Source organism: Falco punctatus, assembly GCF_963210335.1.
Source record: "Falco punctatus genome assembly, chromosome: 8".
In the NCBI taxonomy this organism is placed as follows: Eukaryota; Metazoa; Chordata; class Aves; order Falconiformes; family Falconidae; genus Falco; species Falco punctatus.
This window is the reverse complement of record NC_137588.1, coordinates 35,889,787-35,912,527: the sequence shown is the minus strand read 5'-3', so window position 1 is coordinate 35,912,527 and position 22,741 is coordinate 35,889,787. Positions and strand designations below refer to the sequence as shown.

The following is a 22,741-nucleotide window of genomic DNA, read 5'->3' as shown; positions in this document are numbered from 1 at the left end:
TTGGCATTCCTGTAGCTAATATTGCCAAATTTTCAGGTGCATGACTGTCTGCAACAGAAATACTTCCTGAGGTCAGAGGTACCGGTGCAGGAAATGATGTCGATGGTTTTTGGAAACTTGTGTTTGCAGCTACACCAGTAACTGTATCCACCAAAATGGAATTCTGGACCAAAGATGAACCAAGAAGCGAGTTCTCGGACACCTGTCCTTCACCTTTAGGTTTCTTAGCAGCCTGATTAGCCTAAGCAAAAAAGAAAAAGGTGAGAAAATGCACAGCTTCGAATCTTTGTACAGTACATTCTAATGTAGCTCAAAGATGGTGATAAAAGCTGACCCGAGGTTTTGCCCCCTCCCAACCCAACGGCAGAAATAGAGAGCAAATAAGATGTAACGAAACTTTTTCCTTTGGTTCACAATTCTCCTAGTTCACGTAGACACTGGTATAAGAAAATTCCTTACCTGCCAATTTCTAATTCTTTTGAGCCTGCTAGGCGTTTTCTCCAGTATTTGCAGGAACTCGTGAGTTAGCTCTGGGTACAGGGAAGAAAGAAAAAATACAAAAAGAAAAAAATCCATTTTTTACATCTGATTCTCTAAAAAGCAAGTTAAACTTTACGCATTTTTCTAGACTAAAGCATACAGCTTTCACAGTAGTTACTACTGGCTGTACGTGATTTGAATCGGTATTTAATAAAAAGAAAATTGTCAGACAAGCGTTTAACAAAAAAGGCAACAGTCTTTCACTATGACAAATTTCTGACCGCTACACACTTTCTCAGAAACAGGTTTGAATTTGAGATACTTTTTTTTTTTTAAGCCTTTTAGAATCTTGTGTTAGATTCTGAATGTTAGACCAAAAATTTCAAGAGGGATCTGCACAAACAATAGCTCCTAAAACACCATACTCGCCATTCAGCTTGGGCACGCTTCCCGTATGAAGTTAAGTTTCCTTTAAATTATGTATTTCTAAGTCACTGTTTCAGTCATTCTGCTGCACTTCAGGAACAACTCGTAACAGCTCTGAACAAAATCTAAGCCATCAGACTCTTTGAAGCACCCCGTTTTAAACAACAGCTTTTGATTAATTTCTGTCCAAGGCAGGGTAGCTTGCTTGTTAAAACCCTAAAGATCCTTGCAATTAGTATGTCCACAAGGAAATGCAGGTCTCCATGCTGTCGGCTGCAAATAAAAACACTTTCCACTGAAATGTAATTTTTACTCACACGCTAAAAATAATTGGGTACAGTCAGAATTTGAATGCAAAAGTAGATCTCTTGCAGGTCTGGAAGAACTGGCTTCTCGAGAACTCCACAGGCAAGTTATAAACTCAGCTGCTCCCAAGTGCGAAACTGCCTCAGCCCTTTGGTCTGCCCGAGCATTACACACACCAGCTCCCTAAATGCTTGAACAATTCAGTGGCATTCACCACGAGCTCACAGCACACATCTTGTGGGGTTTTAAGAATCAGAACAACGCATGCTTACTAAACACACAAATCCAACAGCCAGATGAGGAGGAAAGCAGGGTAGTATTTGGAATGACAGATATAACTTAAACAAGCCTACTAAGACAGAGATATTTGGCCTTGCAATTTCAAGCTCACTCTGGTTCTGTGCTTCACCTGACATCCACTCAAGTTTTCCCTTTCAGAAAAAAACCCACTGCCAGTATGAAATAAAAGCTCAGCAGGGGAAAAAAGCAGGCTTGGGGAGCAATGCCAGGCCACACCAAGCCCAGAGGCCTCCACCACTACCCTGCAACTAATGTTTCACTCTAGAACTAAAAGCAAAGTCCAAGAGATGTATCTGAGAGCGCCAGAAGCCACCACCTCCACTACAGCGGCATATGTGGGCCTGAAATTCAGGCTCCACTGTAATAAGTACCTGTTTGAAAGATGGTAAACTTCTAGGTCTATACTTTCTTCTGGAAAGAAGCCATTTAAGAAGAAGAAAAATATTTTACAGGAGTCTGAGATATCATAACCCATACCAAATTGTTAACATGGAACTACCTTCACAAACGTGGCAATTGTATGTCTTAAGCCTTAAGAACAGCTGTTTCAGTGAAGCCAGACTTGGACCAGTGATCTAAGTAAAATGATCAGGACTGCGTGGATTTGCACTGGTAGTTTTCATCCCTTTCCGAGTTCTGAAAACCATTCAAAAGCAAGATTCTAACCTGCTCCAGCCCACAGGATGAAACCATAAGGGTTGCAAACCCAAATCTGTCTTCCAAAGTTCTCCCCTCTCCTATGCCTTCCTTTCACCTGAGGGTCGGGTACACTAAGTCAGTGAGGCTTCATTCAGGCTTAAAGCTACACTCTTACTGTACTACGCTCCCATTTTTACATTAATAGACCCTTGAAATTCAAGATGTGAGAAGGCAGTATTACGTACCATCTAGTAATTCTAGAGTAACCGAAGGATCTACATATTCCCACCAGTGTTTTCCATCAGTTGATACTGGAATCTCCCAGTTGGACCACTTGCAGGCCAAGTGAATGCACACGCATGCTATCACTGTAGGCTTGTACTGAAGACAGAATGTAGTAAGGTGAAGACTGTTGCACAAATTTCGTAATGAGGAACCAAAGGAAATCAAACATGTAAAACAGAAAACCCAAACAATTCAGACATTAATATCCAGAATAAGGTAACTTGTCAAGCAACAGCAGTTAAACATTAGTTCATGGAACATCCTTCTGATGAAGCTCGTAAGATAACTTATTGCCTTAAGAAAACACAGGGCAGGGTATTTATCTAGTAGAAAAGTTTATACACTTTGCTAGAAGTGTGACAAACAGTCAAATTTACCAGTTATTCTGCTGTACTTAAGCACCAAAAAGCAAGAAGTATAATATGGTCAATTAAATTCTATGGTAAAAACAATACAGCTTTCTACGCAGTCTCTGAACAAGACAATTTAGAAGGTGGTGCCCAGTAGTTCCACAGCAGTTTGGTGAATTACATGTGGGCTTAGCTTTCCCTAGGCCTGGACTTGGGATACTTGTGAACTCTCCTTCAGCTTCCAGCTGGCAGCAGCACAAAGACATCAGCTCAGTTTCACTGCTTTTTCACAACTTTTCTTAACAGCTGTTTCAAATACAGAACCTTGCCCATCAAGGAGCCACCAAGAAAAAATGATTTGGAAGAGTTCTAATGACCAGCAGATACGGCTTGAAAACTATCTACGTGTAACATAATCCTCTTACATAAAGCTCAAAGTTGTTTGGCAAGAAGGAAACTGAAGTCACTGAGAAATCAAGACTGAAGTCTGCTCTCAACACCATTTTTCTACAACAGGCTACGTATACACAGACCCCATTTGGAATCCTAGAACTTCAAATTTATAGAAGTACTTTTAAAACTATATATTCAAGAGCTGTTTCTAAGAGGAAGAAACATTGGACTACTACTAGTTCATCTGAAAAGAAAAATCAGCTCATTGAAAAGCTCTTAGGTCCACTACAATTTTATAGATTAAGATTGGATCAATATATTTAAAGTTAAGAGAAAACTGCCATTAACTACAAGTGTAAACTAAAAATAGTTTTGTACTTACCAAGATGCTCGAATTTCTAGGTTAAGTTTAGCTCTTTGTAATCTTTAGCTGCTATTCAGGCTACCAATTTTAGACTTATGCACTCACAATCGAGAAAATGTCATCAGAAAGCACCACTACACTTCTCATTGTGCATTTAACCCCTTTGTGCCATCAGGCCCTTGTACAATACACCGCACTGCAAACAGGAAGGTACCACCACTGTAGATGGCCCAGTCTCCTGTTGCAACAAGGGTAAGACACATGTAGGGGGCCCTGCAGTAAAGGAAGCTATAGTGTGCTACAACAGTGCAACAAAGAGGTTCAGGATAACAACCTGTTGGTAGCCATGAAATAGGATGTCTGTGCCAAATCCTTGCTTGCTGTAAGAAAAGAAAAATGGAGAGATTAAAGAGCTGCACTGACTTGTCCGATTCATACCAAAATTAAAGCAGTTTTACCTTCCAAAAGCACCGCTTGGTATACTTGCACAGAACTGACCTGAGTTTAGCTAACTAGCCTTTAAAATATAAAAAAAGGTACAGAAGAGGCCATTACATTCAGTAACTGGAGACCGACCAGTCATTCCATTCACTGCCCTCCCCCCTGTACACCCCACAGAACAGTCTCCCTTCGCTCATCTACCCCACCAGCGCCTGGCACGTGAGCGTGCTCTCCTCCAGGAATACCTGCGCCCCCACCCTCGTTCACAGGTGACCCCCAGCATGACCCGGGACTGCAGTAAGGCAGCTGCTAAGAGCCAATTCACAGCACAGCGCAGGTTCTGCTCTTGGAGAGGAACTGCAGGACCCCCCTCCCCCCTCCCCACACCTCCCCCAGAACAGCCACTCCTCTCTCCGAAAGCCCTACAACACAGCAAGCTCCCAAGCTAGATGGTAAAAAAATTAAACGAGTCTTCCGCTCCCTCTAATTAAGGGCACCGTACTCATGACATTTTGTTCTACATTTGTTAAACCTATGGCAGAGCTTTGATAGGAAGTAAGTGACTTCATTTTAGTTACAGTCAGGAAAAAAACCCCACACCAGACTGCAACATGCCAGAAATGAAAAGCCAACGACTCGGGCTGTTACCACCATCTAGCACTGACCCCTACCAGTGACACCCCAACACTCCTCACTCAAGTAAGAGAACTTACTGTAACATGCATATAATGGAATAGCTGGGCACAGGGGTTTTAACTGAAGATTGAATGCAGCCTTCATTGAATTCTTACTTTCACACTATCACTTGAAATCAGTTCTACCTGCAGAAAGTGTATTGTTGAGTTTTATGTCAAAGGGAATATTGTTAAACTTATTTTAATAATAATCTTTCCATAAAGTTTGAGAAAGACTGCAATGGCTTTTAAAATTTCATTTTTAAAAAAGCATTATTAAAATAGTGATTTAACTCTACTTCTAATGATTGCCAAGGAGTATAAATCAGATTTGTCTTTATGCTACACAGTCAGGCAGTGCCATAATCTGAGAAGAATGTGGAAGTAGCAAGGTGATAGCATCCATTCCTACACACCAGTTCTACTAATCCATAACAATCAAAAGATAAACTGACAAGGTATCAGTTTACACTGTAATATTTGCAATCTATAATGGTAATTGCATGCCAGATAACCATGGAGTTCAACCTCTTCCGCTCCCTCCCATAAAAAAAAGCGTAAGGCAACATCACCAAAAAAGAAAGTGAAATGAGGCTATCATAACAACACAAATGAAAATACAGAATGGTTAAACAGGACTGAAATTGATGTCTTGCTCTTCATTTTTCATCAAAGTAATGTTTAAAGGGTCTTCAATGGTTTCCACATGCTGTAAAGTTACAACATGTTTGAATTAAGGGACCAGACCAAGAAGCATCTCTACTCCGACACATCCCTTTTAAACAAGGAAGAAAAGCAGATGCCAGAAAACTTCTATTTAACACATCAGCTTGAAAGTTGAGTAAATCAAAACACATACCTGGAAGAAAAGAATCACATCTTGAAACACACATTTTAGCCTCAATCACAGACTAACGTGCTAAATACCTTACCTATACTACAAACAGTATGATACTCTTCCAACTTATTCACAGTTAAATCACCGTCATTGCCAAAACCAGCAAGAAGCTTCAGCTCACAACTAAAGTCTGTGTATGGTAACACAAGGCACAACAAAAACATCCGTCCTAAACTCTTCTCTTGTATTTAGGGCAGCTTTGGTGTAGTAGAATCTATCGCTACAGTTAAAGCTAATTAATTTTGGTTCCTTTATTTTGGTATGTTATTTCCTTTACTAGTGGAAAGTACATCTCCAAATTAAAATAATCTTGAAGCAGAGGCTCAACAAGCCAGCAGAGCTTCTCTGTTATAATTCACAAGCCGCAGGACCAATGACTATGATGCCAGCCATTAATCATTAGCTTTACATTCTATCATTCAGGAGTGATTCAAAACACCCACCCTGTCTCACTGCTGCAGAAGCAACCATAAGGCAGGGGATTACTAAAATAGTAAACAAGTTTTTGAAACAGGACTTGCTGTCCGATACACCTTCCAAAAAGCTACTGCCTCCAAGAAATTCCCAACTGGAAAGCAAAATGCTTTTTATTGGGCATAGCCACACAGTGCAACCAGTTGCCATTCCAAGATAACCTAGTGCTGGAGAAAAGACTCAGATATCTTGGATCTTGAAATAATCACAGAACTGTGACTGCCAAGTCACCCTTAGGAGGGTGGTAGCTGGCTACACCTAGGACCCCGACAACATACATAAGCATTCCCCGGAAAGAGGGGACTGCAGATAAGCCAGCCAACGTCAGAAGAGAGAAAGCTTGCTGAAGACCTTCTGGGCCAAAGGAAAAAAGCCACAGGCTCTGAACAGAGGCACGCTGGTGGATGCCTGTTGTATCTGGAAAGGGCTGGAGGAGGTCACGGTGTATGCATTCAGGTCTGAGCAGTCCTGACGGCTTAACTTTCCTCAAAGTGTTAAAACCTTGGCAACAGGCCTGTAAAAGCCCAAAGTGAAAGTTCAGGATGTGACAGCCACCTGTAGCAGTGCTGGGGTGCAGCTGGTGTTTAAGATCTTTCCATGCCACTTGGTATACACCAAGATTTTTATTTTCCTCATGAGAATACCCTCTGAAAAGGCAGATTCATTTTCATCTCTTCTGCTGACTTTGTCTTTACAAGCCTGACTTAACCCATGACACCTGTGCAGACAGACTATGGTATGTGAAGAATTTGACAGTGCAATTTCCACAAAAGATTATTAAGGATCATGGGTGTTCAAGATACCTGATAACCTGCAGAGCAGTGAGAACAATCCTAGATATCCTTGGGATCCAATCTTCAGTTCCAAAAGAAGGTTGTGTACCAACACAGAAAAAGGAATGACTGAAGACTTCCCAAGATGGAGATGAGGATACAGATTCCTCCCCTTCAAGTTCCACCAGAAGCAGGCTGGGAACAGACTGAGGACCACGCCATGCTCTCAGCACTAGGGCAGTTTCATTGCTAAGCATTCAACTAGCATTCAAAGCCAGTGAGGTAGTTTGACACCAGAACAGTTTTTGGTATTGGTGGTTTTGATTTTTTTTTCCCCCTCTTTGTTCTCTTCACTACTGGAGCATCCCTGGAATGGAATCCTGGCGCTTGCTGACAGGCCTTCACAGATCCACTGCCTTCAGGTTCTTTAGAGGACCTGTGGGATCCTAAGGAATGATGGTCCTGTCTCCTCTTCTCAGTCTCTTGACACTGAGGAAGAATGGTGCAGAAAAAAGACTGAGCCCACACCATTTTCCTTGTCTACTATGCTGACCAAACTGTAAAGATGGAACAATTTCATCAACCCATCAATCTTTGAAAACCAGAAGGATTATACACCTTGTGCCTGAACATTTGAGTCATTACATATCCAGCCAGTCACCCCTTACCTACAGTGATCTGTGTTGTCTACTGCTACCCTCAGAAAAACTTTTAATCTTAGAGGTGGAGACTCAACTTTTTCTTTAGTTCCATGTTGAAACAGTTATGCCTGTTGGCATCAACTCCTACTTACTAGTCCATCTTCAGCTTCCAGCAATTGATTCTGGTATGCCACTGCAAGAGTAGACAGTCTTCTGACAAAGGACTTGGCTGAACCTTTGAGCATCATCAACAGAACCTGCAGTTTGGGTTTTTTTTAGTTTTATTTATTTTGTTTTTTAAAGAGGGTAGCTTACAGATTACTACAGGTAACAGTGACAGCATAAAGCACATTCTCCTGGATGCAAGACAACAGAAAATGACATACAGAATCAGGCACCCTCTTAGCCACTTAAGTTTAACCAGCAAAAGGGAATCTTCCCAGCACATGGCAATTCAGTGCACAAATGCTAAGCCAAAGTCTCAGGTCCACCTGCATACCTCAGCTAACTTTGTTGCCTCTCTTCTGATACTGATGTCAGCCATATTATGTTCCTTCCTTCCTTCCCCAAACATACAGCCAGAGGTTTTAATTACTTGGATAAATTAATCACCTTTAATAAAAAATGTACCTCTGTCTTCTGAAATGGTGCTTTTTGTCCAAGACTACATGTTACCAGAACTGGAAGAAGCAACCTTGGATTTCTTTAACTTCTCAGTGAATGCCTTTAGCACTGAAGGCTTAACACTGACGAGTCTTAGATATATTTTGAAACCTTTAGGACTTGATATCTAAGTGTTGAACCTATTCACAGTCAAACAACATGGTGTCCACTAAATAAATGTTAAGAGATAGAGAACTAAAATCATACCACCGCATCTTTGAAGATATATCACTGTGCCCACAAGCCTATCTCTTTATTCACTCAATACATAAGACTAATACTCCACGGTAATTATTCTCTACTTGCTTGACTTGCATGCATGACTACAGATTTCATGTTCAATGTTTTTTATTTGTAGATAAATTTTTTGTTTGTTTTTGGTTGTCATGGTGTTGTTTTTTTGTTGTTGGGTTTTTTAGTATGAGGTACTCCAGTCTTGTGTTCGCAGCCTACACAACCCCTAGAAGGGGCATATGCCGACAAGAACTCCATTTGCACAGACCCGTACTAAGGAGCACACCTACTTGAGTAGATTTTCAAGCATCAGATGTATTACATTCACTTTGCACCAGTCCTTGAGGCACATGGATTTTCAGCAGTCACTGAAGCCTTCACATTTCAAGATTTGCTTTAAATTTAGAATTCTAAGTATTTTATTAAACTGTGCTGACATTAAATACTACCTTTAAAATGCCCTATTTAAAAATTAGCATGTACCTTCAACAAATGAACTTTGTCACTACACAGAAGTAGCATACAAAACACAAAGGAAAAAGCTGAGCTGTCTTAAGAGTATCTACCCTTGACAAAAGGAAAGATGTTTGTGTAGCAGGATGCCTTTCTTCTTGTAGGCTCAAGTCAAATACACTTGCTCACGTGGAAATTCTGATGCAGCTACCACACTGCCTGCCACCCCTCCCCGCAGCCCCAAACGCTGAGGCAGAAGTGCAGGGGCTCACACAAACCCATGAAATCCGTGCTCACATTAGCATTGACCAACAGCTAAGAAAATGCAAAGCAAAACCCGACAGAGCTGCTGAGGCAGACTATTGAGACTCCAGGTGCAATCAGACTTATGCACCAAGTCACAACCAATTCTGGACAGAAAGCGAAGAATCATTATCTTACTGCAAGAACAGCAATAACGCTACTTGCACAGGCAAGCTACAGCTCCAGTCCCACTCAGGATCAAACTCTGAAGACACTACACCAATAAGCTATTTTAAAAACGAGAGATACTTTTCCTTCAAAAAGCAACTGTAATTTTAGTGTTACTAAAACCCAGATCTAGTTAACATGATTACATTGTACCTGACTTTATAGCAAAAAAAACCCCAAACAACAAAAAACCTTTGAAGTGCTTAACTTTGCATTTTTCACTATAGAAAAAGCTAATGACTAAAGATAACAACCATGGTCTAGTAATTTCCAAAAACCTTTTATTTAAGGAGCATAATTAAAGTAAAAAGCTTATTTTAGGTGCTTTTACAACTGATTCCCAGTTTTTTCATCCTCCATCTTATGAGACGATTTTTTTCCTTTTTTTTAAAGCTCCAAAAGAAACCCATTTAAGAACTGAAGAAGATATGCCAAAATGCAACAGAAAAATATTGAAGAACAAAACAGGTTTCTAGCCAGTCACGTTAATGAGCTGCATACAAGTTACAGGATATGACTGTTCAACAAAAGGTTTGGGGTTTTGTGCTACCATCCAAAACAAGTACACCCTGCTCCAGAAAAAACAATTAGTCACATCTTTTAAGTATTTGCATGTGATAGCAAACCTACTATGCACTCTCTTAACCCCTCAGTTCATTAGTTGAAGAGATCTGCTAAGACAGAAAGCTAGCATTAGCCATCAATTTACATGCAGTCTAATCTTCACTTGGTAAAACTACTTCAAGAGTGATGATAAACAAAGCAGAACAATGCCAAGTAGTTAGTGATTCAGTTTTCAACCACTAATTGCTTCTGTCATTTGAGAAAACATGGGACAGACATTAAAATCAAAGCTAAGAAGAAAGCAAAGAAATTATGAAGGATAGAGAACTGAACTCTATCCAACTCTAAAGGTTAAGATCGGGCTTTTAGTAATTAGCTTTAAATAAACTCTTTGAACAACACAGTTGGTGAAGATCACATTAGACAAATAACATCACCTTCAAATTTCACTAGAAAGGTAAAAAAAAAGGACTTACAGAAGCAGTTAAAAGTCACTGACCTCTCACTAATTGCGTACATTTCACAACATCTGTGTGTGGATGTTCAATGGTAATCTCAAAACCTGAAGAGTTACGAATACATTTTAGAATTATACATTTGTATCTGTAAAATAAAAAAAACAAACCCCTTTTGTTTCCCCACAGAACTAAAATGCTTGCTAAACCTTTGCACTGCATATCAAGTAACACTGTTTTTAAATGCCTTTTATTCCGCACCTTTTCATACTTTTTAATGGTGATTGTATAGCTACTTCAAGATCAATTAGTAAAACATTCCTTCAGTAATATTAAGTCCTATAGATATATAACATGGGAGATGACTGTATTTTTAAAGTTGAATATATCTGAACAGTTTCTAATACACTAGTAAGTCAGTAAAAGCTTTATTACAGGCACACTGAAATACGTGTGTGAGCACATGCACTTTCTTCATTGGTTTCTGGGACTTAAAACACTGCACCTATGAAATTACAAACTGAGTCAATTTGTAGGTCACTGGCTTAAGAAACCTTTCTCTGTTTATGACACTATTTTAAGAATTAGGTCACTCCTATTAGCTTTTCTTTTTAAACAACATACTCAAAGTGGTACTTAAGAATACCCAAGTAAATCAGTGTTTTTGGGCTTACTAGCTGTAATTGTCCCTATTTCTTTTACTTGAAAGTCAGAAAACTTTCCTATCAGAACATTTCATTTCCGATTCTAGAATCACCTGAATCCATTCAGTGGTTCCACTACAACTTGTCATGTTCAGAGGTGGTAACCCTGCTCAACTATGCGATGATGTGATGTTATTCTACTGAACGGCAAAAATGGGGAAGAACGCTCGGTATAAAGCTCTTCCCAACTGCTTCACAACACATATGCAGCTAACCTAGTATAACATGTTACCTTATAGGAAGAAATACCAGCCTAGTTACTACTTTGGAGTAAAATCTGTTTAGAAGGGTACACATTTCTACCCCATCAAACTGTCAGAAACATCCATTTCACAAGTATAGATACACCTTTTTTTTCTCTCTCCAAAGCGAATACACCAGAACTGCTGATACAGAACTAAATTCACAGGTTAGAAGTTGTACACAAAAATCATAAAATTGTAGTGTAACAATAGCACGTAAAAAAATCCAGTTACTTGGGTCCCATTACTTCATGGTAAGCTGGCTGCGCAGGAGATACTTAAAAAGACATACCTAAAGTTTGAAGCATTATTGTTTCAAGTATAACCAGCTCTTGGGCTTGCTGAAGGTATGCCTGAAACAAATAAGCAAACAGGTCAAAACGTAATGATCCATTGACTCAAAATTTTAATCACATACTTCCTATTTGAATACTAGCAACCCGCGCCAGCTAGAACTGACAACTCTGAACACTTCACTGCCTTAATACTTCTACCAGTATTAAGCATTATTGCCAATTCAGTTATACCAGCCTAACCATCTTTCAGTGTCTGGACCTCTTACATCTACTCGAGCAAAGCATTTTTAGGAGAAGCGGGGCGTGCTCTAAGAATTACAAAGGCTTGCCAGTGCAAATCAATTCAAATATCTCTAGGCAGGTTATCCATTTTACAAGTAATTCAAAATAGCTGGAGATACTCAGTTGGCCTGTTAAGCTAGGAGGCTCAGTCATACACATATATATACACACACCCCCCTCTCCACATCATTCCAAGAACTGGGAGCATAACGAAGGTGCTCAAATAATTTTAGATGTCAGCTGAGGTCCAGCAGGGTGTAACTGGCTCAGCCTGACCTTCAAGCCAAACAGCTCTGGTGCATTTCCACCAGACTTCCTCGTATGTTTGGTTTCAGGAAGACTCATCTCAGGAAAGAAAAGATGAACTATAAAGGAGAAGCTTTGGCAAATGAAAGGAAGACCAATGTGTACCAGAGGCAGCATCTGACCACTGCATTGCATCCTTTAACAATGAACATAGACAACAATGCACAGCAAGCCTCTGGTTGAGAGATGAACACAGTGTCCTGAACTGCTCCCTGCACCACCTGCGTGACTTGGGGAGCCATGCATGAAACCTCTTATTTCATGTCTAGTCTTCTACTATGCATGTAGAAGTCTTAAAAATAATACAAGTTCAAGATGCAGCAATCTCGTCAAGTTTCGTAACACAAACATATGAGTCTTTAATAAGTTATAACAAGTAATACAAAAGACAAATATAAGTTTTTTTCTAGTTTGCAGGCAGCAATACTCCAGTCAAGACAGTAACAACAGATCATTAGATGAAGTGTCATCTGTTTATCTTTAAAACCATGACTTCCACCTACATCACTCTTTGTATCCAGTTGTGGCTCTTGAGGATGAAGACAGGCATGTGCTACTTTAATAACATGTTCAAGTTTCCGTGGCTGTTCTTCCACTTTTGCAGCCAAAAACAATGCCGTAGGAGATATTATCTGGAGAAGAAAAACATGTGTTTAACTTTTTACAAGTAGGACTTGGAATTATATGAAGCCTCCAAAATGGTAACTAGAAAAGGTTTAAGAAGTTGGATTTGTTTTTTTCATTTTTTTTAAAACAGTTCTGAAATCATGCAAAACAACAAAAAATAACTGGTTGATTTATTTTATAACTGATGTAATCCTTTCAGCAGACAGGGAAGGAGTAGCATAACTGCTAAATTACATTTGTGAGTAAGATGTCTGAGGTCAAACTAATTCTAGTTCAACATAAAAAGAATAGATTTGGTCCACAAGATTTAGTCACAGTAGAACAGGCTGTTCCAAGTTAAATATACTTCACAAGAAAGTTCATCCAATTTCTTGCATAGTAGTGAGCCATTACACCATCTTTTCAGTAAGAGTCAAAACAACTGATCGCAAGTTCTGCTAGCATTTGATTCTCCTAAAAAGCAAGGAACTTTGCAGAGAACTTTAATAAAAACAGCTTTTTATATAAACGTAGTTGTGTAAGTAAAAGCATACTGTTAGAAACTTCACAATACACCCAGCAGAGCCTGGAGAACAAAGCACAAGGATTCACAAAACACCAGTTCTATCAAACATTAGCAAAGACTACAAATTATATTTAAAGATGAACATTCTTATAAAACTCTAGGTGTCATAAGCTGGCAGCAAAGCCCCTATTCAAACTCCAGCATCACCCAGGAGTTCGCTGTGATGCAGAGTTTCGATGCCTAGTTGCCAGCTAGAATGACTGACTTGTACAGAAACAGGACACTGCTAACTACAAGTGACTTAGAACCACCAGGGCTCTCTTTGTATGCAAAAGTTGCCCATGTTAAGCAGGAATTAAAATGACAATAGAAACCTTCACGTCGCCATGAGCAGATTAGATTGGGTTATAATTAAGCTAACATAAAGCGTTTATTCAGAGATTGTAATAGCTGCTTGTTGAGTATTGAATTAATGCATGGTGCAAGGAATGCAGGTATTACATTTCTCGTTCAATGTCCAAGCAGAACTAGACGGAATGAACTGAATAGCAGCCATACCCCCCTCCCCCACCCCCAACGAGCTTTGCCATTTTTGTCTTCAGTCAGCAAGCAGCCCTTTCTTAGGCCAAAATAAAATAACTGGTATAAAAAAAAATAAAAAAAATCACAATATACGAAAACCTGCAACCAACTAATTCAAATCAAACATTTAAGTGATAAATTTCAGAGGCTTTCAAGCGTATCAAGGGAGCACTTTTTGACTCCTCAAATGACTCTGAAGTGTCCCCTTAGATCTTCAGTAAAACTTGTAAGTAGGCAGACTCGGGGGAAACTGACACTGTGGGAAGATGTACAGAAATGTGCCATGAAGAAACCTACTATTCTAAAAAAACTCAAACCACCCAAAACAAGTCACAGGGAGCAAATTCTTCCAGATTTAGCACAAAACTTGCTTTCTTTTTAAGCTTGTAACTTAAGCCTTACAAATGAATGAAATAACCCCCTGAAGTCAGGTGCTGCCGAACAAGGCCATATTAACACGGCCATTTAAGATTTCTGATGATTTTTTTAGAAGTTCCTATCCACATTGCTTGAAGTAATGATTTGGAATTCCGGAAGAAATTCCCTTTGCTAGGGACATACCACTTGGAACAAGTCTCACTTAAGCTGGGAGATAAATTTTTAAACACTACATGGGCCGGGGAGACTTTCTGGAGTTGAGAAAGCTAGAGTATCAACAGCTTTGAAGTGCCAGAAGATGTACAAGTAGCACACACACGTATAACCCAACACACACGTGCTGTCTATTTTACAGAGCACATAAACTCTGCTCCAGCCCAGTAATGCCAGAACTAGGGCAAGCCTCTCATTTACGGCTGTCTCATCCATGTAAGCCACATGTACTTGAGATTCAGGGCAGGCATAACCGCGGAGGGTGCCCGAGTCTAGCACCTTCTACACCAGGGCAGCCTAAAAGGAAGGATTACATCCTCAGACAGAATACTGAGCTTCTGGGGAAAGCCAGCTAGGAGACAGGGCAAGGAAGCCAGCGAAACATGAATGACAGGGAAGAAGGGAAACTGGGAATGTTTCAGAATCAACAGTTAGGAAGGAACAAGTTTGACAAGACATTGGACAGAAATGAGGACACCAGAAAGACCCGCAGTGGTTCGATTTTTTTTTTTTAATAATGAGATTGAGCATCACAGACTGAAAAACAAGACTCAACATAATGAAGTCCCTAAGGAAGGAAAGTTAAAGTCATGAAGTGTATAGAATCAGAAACAGAATGGATGTTAAGAAGCTTTAGCAGAAAATAAACAGAAGATCCTTTCTATCTCCCAGGACCACACAATCCCTCCACCTTTTTTCTTTTTCCAATTTAAAAGAAGCCAGATATTCAGTCAGTAACCTGTACCAGTTGCCTTACTGCTGGGCTGAAGAACAGCAGCTGCACAGTGAGCAACAAATTGTTGCTCCCTGCTGTTCTCCCTGTCTCTCTAGCCTTATCGTTCCCACAAAGCACTGCACACTTATCCCCAGCTACCTGCATTCAGACCCTACAGTTTTTCTAGCTTTGTGTACAAGTTTAATTCAAATACGTCCTAACACAAGGTCTTTCTACAGAGTTTGAGAGTATAGTTACGCATACATGGAAATTTCAAAATTTACCTTTCTGAAAAATCAACCTTCAACAATTACCATGACTGAAAATATTTACATTTTACAGAGACACTCAAGAGTTCGAACCAGGTCACCAGTAACAGCACAATTAAATCATCAGCAAATTCTCACTCACTATTATTATATGTCTGACTGCACTGAAGTTTTACTTCATTCCAAAAAAGCACATTCTTCACCAGGCTGACTTCAAGATAGCGTCTAATTTACTGAAACAGATCAGTTCAGGCCAAGAAGTTTCCTGATCTCCAAGACCTGACATAAAACACAGTTGTGGAGGCTGATTTAAATGAAACTGATTAACTGGCATTTAACTGGTTCAACAGAAAATCTATGTACACCCCAATGATCTATTTCCTTAAAAAAAGAGAAGTGTTGGCTCCTGGCCAAAGAATTTCAGGTCTTTGTCCTGTCTAGGACTAGGGTTCTCGTTCCTAGTTTAGAGCAAGTCAATATTTTTGTCTCTCTCAGTATTTACTCAGGAAAACAGACTTCCTAATAAAATTTTACACTTGGCATGCATGCAGTTTTCAGTGAAGACAACACGCCCTGCTAAGTGTATAACTGGCAAAGTTACTCAAATGCTTTCATTCATTTCCAATTCTCAAAAATGGCAGAAAAAGCAAAGTAGAACAAAAAAGCAAAATTAAGACACAGACCTGACGAAGCTGTAAGCTTCCAATATATACACACATCCTCATTTGACACAGAACAAATGAAATGATTTAAAGAAGTTATCTACAATGCAACCAAAACTAAGATGCTGAGAAGTATCTTCAGACCACACATGATTTATGAAATTAAGTCTCCTTTTTTATACTAGCTGAGAATCTCAGAAACCAAGTCCCACTGAAACAGAAGAACCAAATTTAAGAGCCTTATTATGACAGTCCAAGAGCATTACACAGCAAGTTTTATTGGTAAATGTGTTACAAGTCCTTTGCCACTTTTAAAGCACAAGACACACTGTAAAAAGTGTTGCTACAATGGAAGCATTTGGAATAATCTCAGAATACATCTGCAGCATGCAGGTAGTTTTTTGAGCACTCCCTTCCCCTTTTAATGCCAGCATTAGTATGTTTTTAGACTTGATACAAATTAGCTTAAGACATCAAGTGGTTCCAGTCTATGATAGAGGTTTTTCAAGTGTGAACACAGAGTTGCAATTTTGGGGGCTTTTTACTGTAACAGGAGCTCACATTGCATAAAAACAGCAAATGTGTTAAACTGCAAAATTAAAAACAGAAATGGAGTGCCAAGACCAGCCTCACTGAAGCTTGGTGTTGATTATGGAAGTTTTAAGAATTCTGCATAACTGCAAAGTCAACTGTTCAATACTGCAATTTAGACAGGGCACAGGAGACAGGAAGGGAATACAGAAGGATGGGGAACAACAAAAAAAACAACCCCTCCACAGAACACACCTACTTTGCACTTCAGGGAAAAAAAAATCCTCCTGCAGCCTTCTTTAGGCACTTTACTGTAAAGTTCCACTGCATGTCACGAAAAATAGCCCTTGACATCATCAAGTATATTTTCAACTGGTTGCTTGATATTCCACATGGCATTTCTAGGGATTATATTTAAAAATACAGCTACCAATTGGATGCCTTACCTCTCATTTCCAGCATACCAAGGACTTTCCCCCCTTCTCTGTTCTTCAAATCACAGTGTACTGAAGAATAAGCCTCTAAAGAGGCATTTGCTATATAATAACATCAAACACACTAAGTACTACAGAAACAGTACTTCCAGAAGAATTTTAATTTTCACGATATTTTAAAGTATAACAGACTAGTATTTCCTGTAAGAAGCCAACAAGCTCCCTCCCCACCCCAGTATTAGCACTGACTAACTTTATACTTGGTAAACCAAAGTTACTACGCCCTGGTCAACAGTAATGTAGAAAGAATAATTTGCACTACTGCTGAGGATATTCATAGTAGTTCCTGAAATGTCATTTTTATGGCTAGCAAAAACTAGTCGTCAAGGTATCCAATTTTGCTTACTGGAATTGGTAAAGCAAGTTTCCACCCTATTACTGGGGCAACCTTGCAGGGTCTTAACCTGCTTTGACGGCAACATCAAAACCTCAACACATTCTTCTTTGTGTCTAAAATGTATGTACTTCGTAGATAATCCCCAACAAATCACAAGTGACTTGCTAGCCCACAGGAACTGCAAAATTAGGAATATTTGGGTCATTAGAGCAGTAAATGCGACACATTCAAAATGAACCATGACTATATTAACTGATCTGTGCCACCCCTGTGGCTCTACAGATAGAAGATACTGTTGGGAATTCTGTTCCCTATCCACAGTTGACTCAAAAATCTTGAAAGCCTGTATAATTGTTAAGCAGTAACTTATACTGAAGAAAAAAAAAAAAAGAATTAAGAAAACAGCTGTTCAGTAAATGAGGTTCTGCTGGAAGACCTGTTTATTAACAACGAAATGCATGCAATTTCTATGTAAGACATACGTGTATTTGTATAACCCAGCAATTATACATGACGACAGATATGCAAGTGTTTATTTCTCTACTAAAAACATTAACCTACCAATAAAGCAAGAAAACAAGACTACATTTTTTCAGCTGGAGATCATAAGGCATTCTGACTAATGGCCATCTAATTTTCTAGCCCCAGCCTGCAGGCTCTTTCTTGCCAGGCGATAAACATCACTACATGCACAAAACAAAGAAATATTAGAGATGTATATATACTGTAGAAAATTTTAGCTATATTTTAGCTTCAAGACTGCCAGTACCATACTATTTAATTTCTAAGGGCTAGTTTCTTCTTGCAGTGGATGAATAGTTACATTTCTTAGCCTGCCAAGTACTCTGGAGATTTGATATTAAGCATTTATTAGAGTCCTGGCTTTTGATTTCTCTACAGAGAATCCACCAGATGGCTTGGGAGTATTTTAAAAGCAGCTCACACTCACTTTGAGACCATCCCCTTTACCCTATAGGAAAATAAGTATGAAAATTATTTTGCCCATCAGTACACACACAAAGCTGCTGTCTGGCCTTACAGTCATTAAGAACTAACAAAAAGTAATTCAGCAGGAATCAATGTTACTGCCTGCTAACTTGCAGTGCGCTTGTCTAACTTTTATTTGAATACTATTATCTGAGAATTAATTTAACAATACACTTTTCCTCTCCTGTAATAGTTGCAGTTTCCATGGCATTCAGCCCTTACATAGCTTACTTGTGAATTTTAAGATTCATAAATATTATTTGGGGCATAGTTTTCATTAACAAGTGCACTAAGTATCCAAATACTACTGTGCTTCCTGTTCCAAGTGCTTGGCATTTTCCAGTGTCCAGTGAAAACTTGAACACAGCAGGTAAAGCTTCTTGCTACCTAAATCTATCCTAGATTACCAGATGACAGTACAAAGAGTAATCTAGCAGGTGATACATGTAACATAAGCCCCAGCAGCTCTACACAGTGACCTCTCCATTCCAAGCAGCTCTGCTTAGTTTAACACAACCTCAAACCATCCACAATCACAGAAAACTTTGGATGGCTCACCAGCTCCTCTTCCACGAGCTGTAGGCTACTGCTGTGTGGGCAGGTACACAGAAGGGAGAAAGACTGAACAACTGTTTTACTGCCTTCACTTGATACATTACAGAAACACTTTCAAAGGGCATATTCCACCACAAAGCCTGCTGGCACCTCATTCTCACGTGCTATTCTTGGTCTTAAACAAGAAAAATCATTGTAAGGAATTACGTTTTTATTTATACATATATCCATTCAATACAAAGCTCTGTATCACTATATAAACATATCCTACATTATATATTTGTTCTGGTTAAGGGTTTCAGGCTTATGCACACTTGGCTCAAATTGTACTTAAACACTTCACTGTGAGTACGAAGACCTGTAGTACCACAATTCTGGTAACAAGCTTGCTGGAATTTACCTCAGATTTTGCACAAAAAAATTAAATACACTTGTGAAGCGTACCTACAAACTAGTACGTATTTCCTGCCAAATAAACACCAAACAAGATGTCCATTTGCTCAGCCAACAATGGTAATAAATTCATGCCAGACAAAAGAGTCAGCTAACACTGTAACCAGCTGTGTACCTGCCCAAATATCAGGCAGTGCAAGGTCTGCAATTCCACTCCTCAGTAGGCCAAGGCCTGCTCTGGTCTAGACCACAACATCTGCCAGTCTCAATCCGTCTATTTTAACATGAAAAGCCAAGACCTGAGAAAACTCACTCTCTTCACTTACTGATATACCACCATCACTATTAACAGCTCTTGCAAAACTAGTATAAAACATTGACGATAAGTTGGTTGAGTTTTTTTCCCCAAAAAACTATACCTACAACATTATATTATTTTTCTATTGCAGCCAATAATGGACATTAAAAAAAAAAGCCTGAAATCTTCAAGTTGGTACCTCAAGTTCCATACCTGTTACAAAATCCCTGAATCACAGGTAGTATTTTTCCTGAAGAATTCAGTTCTTCATAACACATTTGGTATTTGGATTCGGCATTTACAGGTCATTTGTTAAAACAGGAGAACTGGTGTTTTCTCATAGATTTAAAGATTTTTCTTGTCTACTATGACTTACCATCAAGCTGTTTAAGACTAGACTAGTTAATTTACACTGTTTTTGAAGAACAGATACATAATCCATATGGATACACACATTGTCAGACACAGCATGCTAGCATCACCACTGACTTTATTAAGAAAAATGCCTGTTCCTACACATCAGCCTTTCAAACTACAGCACATAAGCACTAGCCAGATTTGAAACATCTAAACACGTTTTTCACACATCTGAAATGTGTTTGCTGATGGTGCCTATTTTTTATATTTCCATGGCAGAAGACAAAATCTAATTGCCATTAGATAACTCCAAGTAGAAAAGAAGTATTACTACTAATTCTAAGCCACTGACAAGAAGCTAGAAGTCCCCGAACTTTACAATCCAGCAAAGGAATATAACACTCGTCAGTTAGACTGCCACAACTATGGGTATATTATTACCACATATAAAATCATACTTACATTTCGATTAAATTTCGTGAAGGAATGATGCATATAAAACCTGTGCATGTAAACAATTGCGGTGTTTATCGTAAGCTGAGATCTGGGAGATTTAATTAAGGAAACGCTATATATTATGACAACTGTTTACCAGAACCGAAAGCGATGTGCTTTATGCATCTGCCACTGCTTTCCACACATCGTCTTCAGCTGGACGAGGCTGAAGACCGGGACACTTTGGAACTTCACCGATACCGGCACACGCTGCACCGGCAAGAACGCGTTATCCTTCCCCGGACAACGCGGGGATCCCTGGACCCCGCCAGCCCCCGCCTCAGGCCCCGCCGGGGGCAGAGCCCCAACACGCCTCAAGGGCTTTTGTTTCACTCCGAGCCAACTATTCGCAGGGGACGGGAGGTTTTAGTCTTGCTCGGATTTTTTTAAAAATCAAATTAAAGACCGGCGAAGGAGGGGGTGCCCGTCCCGAGGGAGCCCGGGGCTGGAGGCTCCAAGAGCGCCCAGGGCCGCGGCCCAGGCCCGGCCCGACCCCCGCCGCCCTCGCCCGCCGACAAAGGCGGCCCGCAGCGCCCCGGCCAGGCTCCTCCCCCCATTCTGTGCCTCAGGGCCGCCGCTCCGTCCCACCAGAACGCCGAGCCCCGGGGACGAGCCCCGGGAGGGCTCCGGCACGGTGGGGAAAGGCGGGCCCGCCGGCCCGGGCCGCCACCGCCCCCCGCCCGGCCCCACCGCCCCAGTCGGATACACGTTGAGGCGCTGGCCCATGTCTTGAATGAGGTTGGCCGCCTGCTGCCGGTACGAGAGCTCCTTGTCGGCCTCCACGCCGCAACGCCGCGACGGCGTGTTCTCCAGCTGCTCGCGGCTGAAGAACCAGCGCGACGCCGTCGAGGAGCCGCCGCCGCCCCGCGCCAAGGAGCCCGCGCCTGAGCCCGCCGCCGCCATGACACTTCCTCCCCCTCCCTCCGCGGCCCCACCCGCCGCCGGCAGCGCCGCGCCCGGCCCTTCCCCCCCGCCCTCCATCGCGGCTCTCGCGAGAGCTGGCGAACCGGCGCGCGGCCGTCCCCTCTTCTATGCGCCCCCCACCATAGAGCCCAGCGGCGGCGCGGTAAGAGTGGCTACGTAAGGGAGGATCACGTAGCCTGCGAGCCGGACGGCCATAGCGCCCCCAGCGCCTGGCGACCGCACGGGTCCATAAACAGACTCGTGGCATCCGGACGTGACGCCCCGCGGCCCCTCTTCATTGGCTGGGCGCCGGCGCTGATTGGCTGCGGCGCGGCGGGCCGGTGAGGCGGCGGGGATAAACCCTTCCGCCACGCGCGGGGCAGCGGCTATTGGGGGGGGGGCGGCGGCGGCAGCAGCGGCAGCGGCGGCAGTAGCTGCGGCGGTAGCGCTGCCCGAGGCGCCGTTCTCGGTCGGGCAGCGGGGCGGCGGGTAGAGCCGCGTTGCGCCTGCCCCGTGGCCGGCGGAGAGCAGTGGGGCCGTGGGCAGGTGCGGGCGCGCAGCCGCTCGTCTTTCTTGAACCTTTAAAGTTAAGCAGGCGCCTGCCATGGTTCGTCGGGATGCGGGCGGCCCGCCTGGTGCAGTCTGGGAGGAGGGTGGTAATAAACGAGCAACGTGGCTCAGCGCCTTTGCGTGTCTTTTCCGAAGGGTTGAACTGCGGAATCCCTGGGAAGGAGGAGCAGCGGCAGGTCACGGTTTGGTGTCTCCATCTCTGCGCTAGTGGCTCCTTCCAGAGCTGGAGTAGGTGCAGGGCACAGCTCTGGCCATGTCCCCGGTACTGCCTCGCTGTAGCTGTGTCTCCCTGGCCTTGGCATTCGGCTGAGAAGACCGACGGGTTGGCACAAAATAGCCTCTTGCTTCTCTCAAAACCTCCTTGTTTCAGTGCAGACTCGTAGGTCATTTCAACCTCGGTTATTACAAGCAATCTTGTTGCCTCACATGGAGCACGCAGCGGCACAAACACGGGGGCAGAAGTAGTTGGATGCAGATGTGAGAGGATGACTGTAACTTCAGGAGTTTTGACAGATGAAAGAGTTCCTCGTCCTGAAGATGTAGGCTATGATGCATGGTTAGTTCTGAAACTGGTTAGCGGTTCTTAAAGATTTGGCACCCCCTTTCTCCTTAAAATTGAGTGAACCTCTGTCTCCCAGTGTGAATGCCACTAGTTATGTGACATCCAGTAACCTTTAGGCTTTCAGTGAAGATTTAAGTTCTACTCCCAAATGAGCGAGCCTTAAATGTTACTTGCAAGGGATGACGGGGTGAAGC

General features: G+C 41.6%; 1 protein-coding gene across 9 annotated transcripts in view; it reads right to left on the bottom strand.

Moving 5' to 3' along the window:
• The window catches only part of CCNT2 (cyclin T2), a 26,046-nt gene extending 4,309 nt beyond the window's left edge, over nt 1–21,737 (bottom strand). Inside the window, exons 1-9 of one of the 9 annotated variants that reach the window (XM_080399651.1) lie at nt 21,219–21,720; nt 20,480–20,561; nt 12,618–12,746; nt 11,523–11,583; nt 10,329–10,391; nt 3,878–3,923; nt 2,397–2,560; nt 460–530; nt 1–241 (exon numbers count right to left, since the gene is read on the bottom strand). The exon at nt 1–241 is cut by the window's left edge and continues 4,309 nt beyond it. In XM_080399651.1, coding sequence (XP_080255777.1) covers nt 1–241; nt 460–530; nt 2,397–2,560; nt 3,878–3,923; nt 10,329–10,391; nt 11,523–11,583; nt 12,618–12,746; nt 20,480–20,561; nt 21,219–21,493 — 1,132 coding nt within the window. In that variant the 5' untranslated portion in view covers nt 21,494–21,720. The other 8 variants (XM_080399652.1, XM_080399656.1, XM_080399655.1 and 5 more) reach the window with 8 other exon arrangements.
• Nucleotides 21,738–22,741: the final 1,004 nt, after the last annotated feature.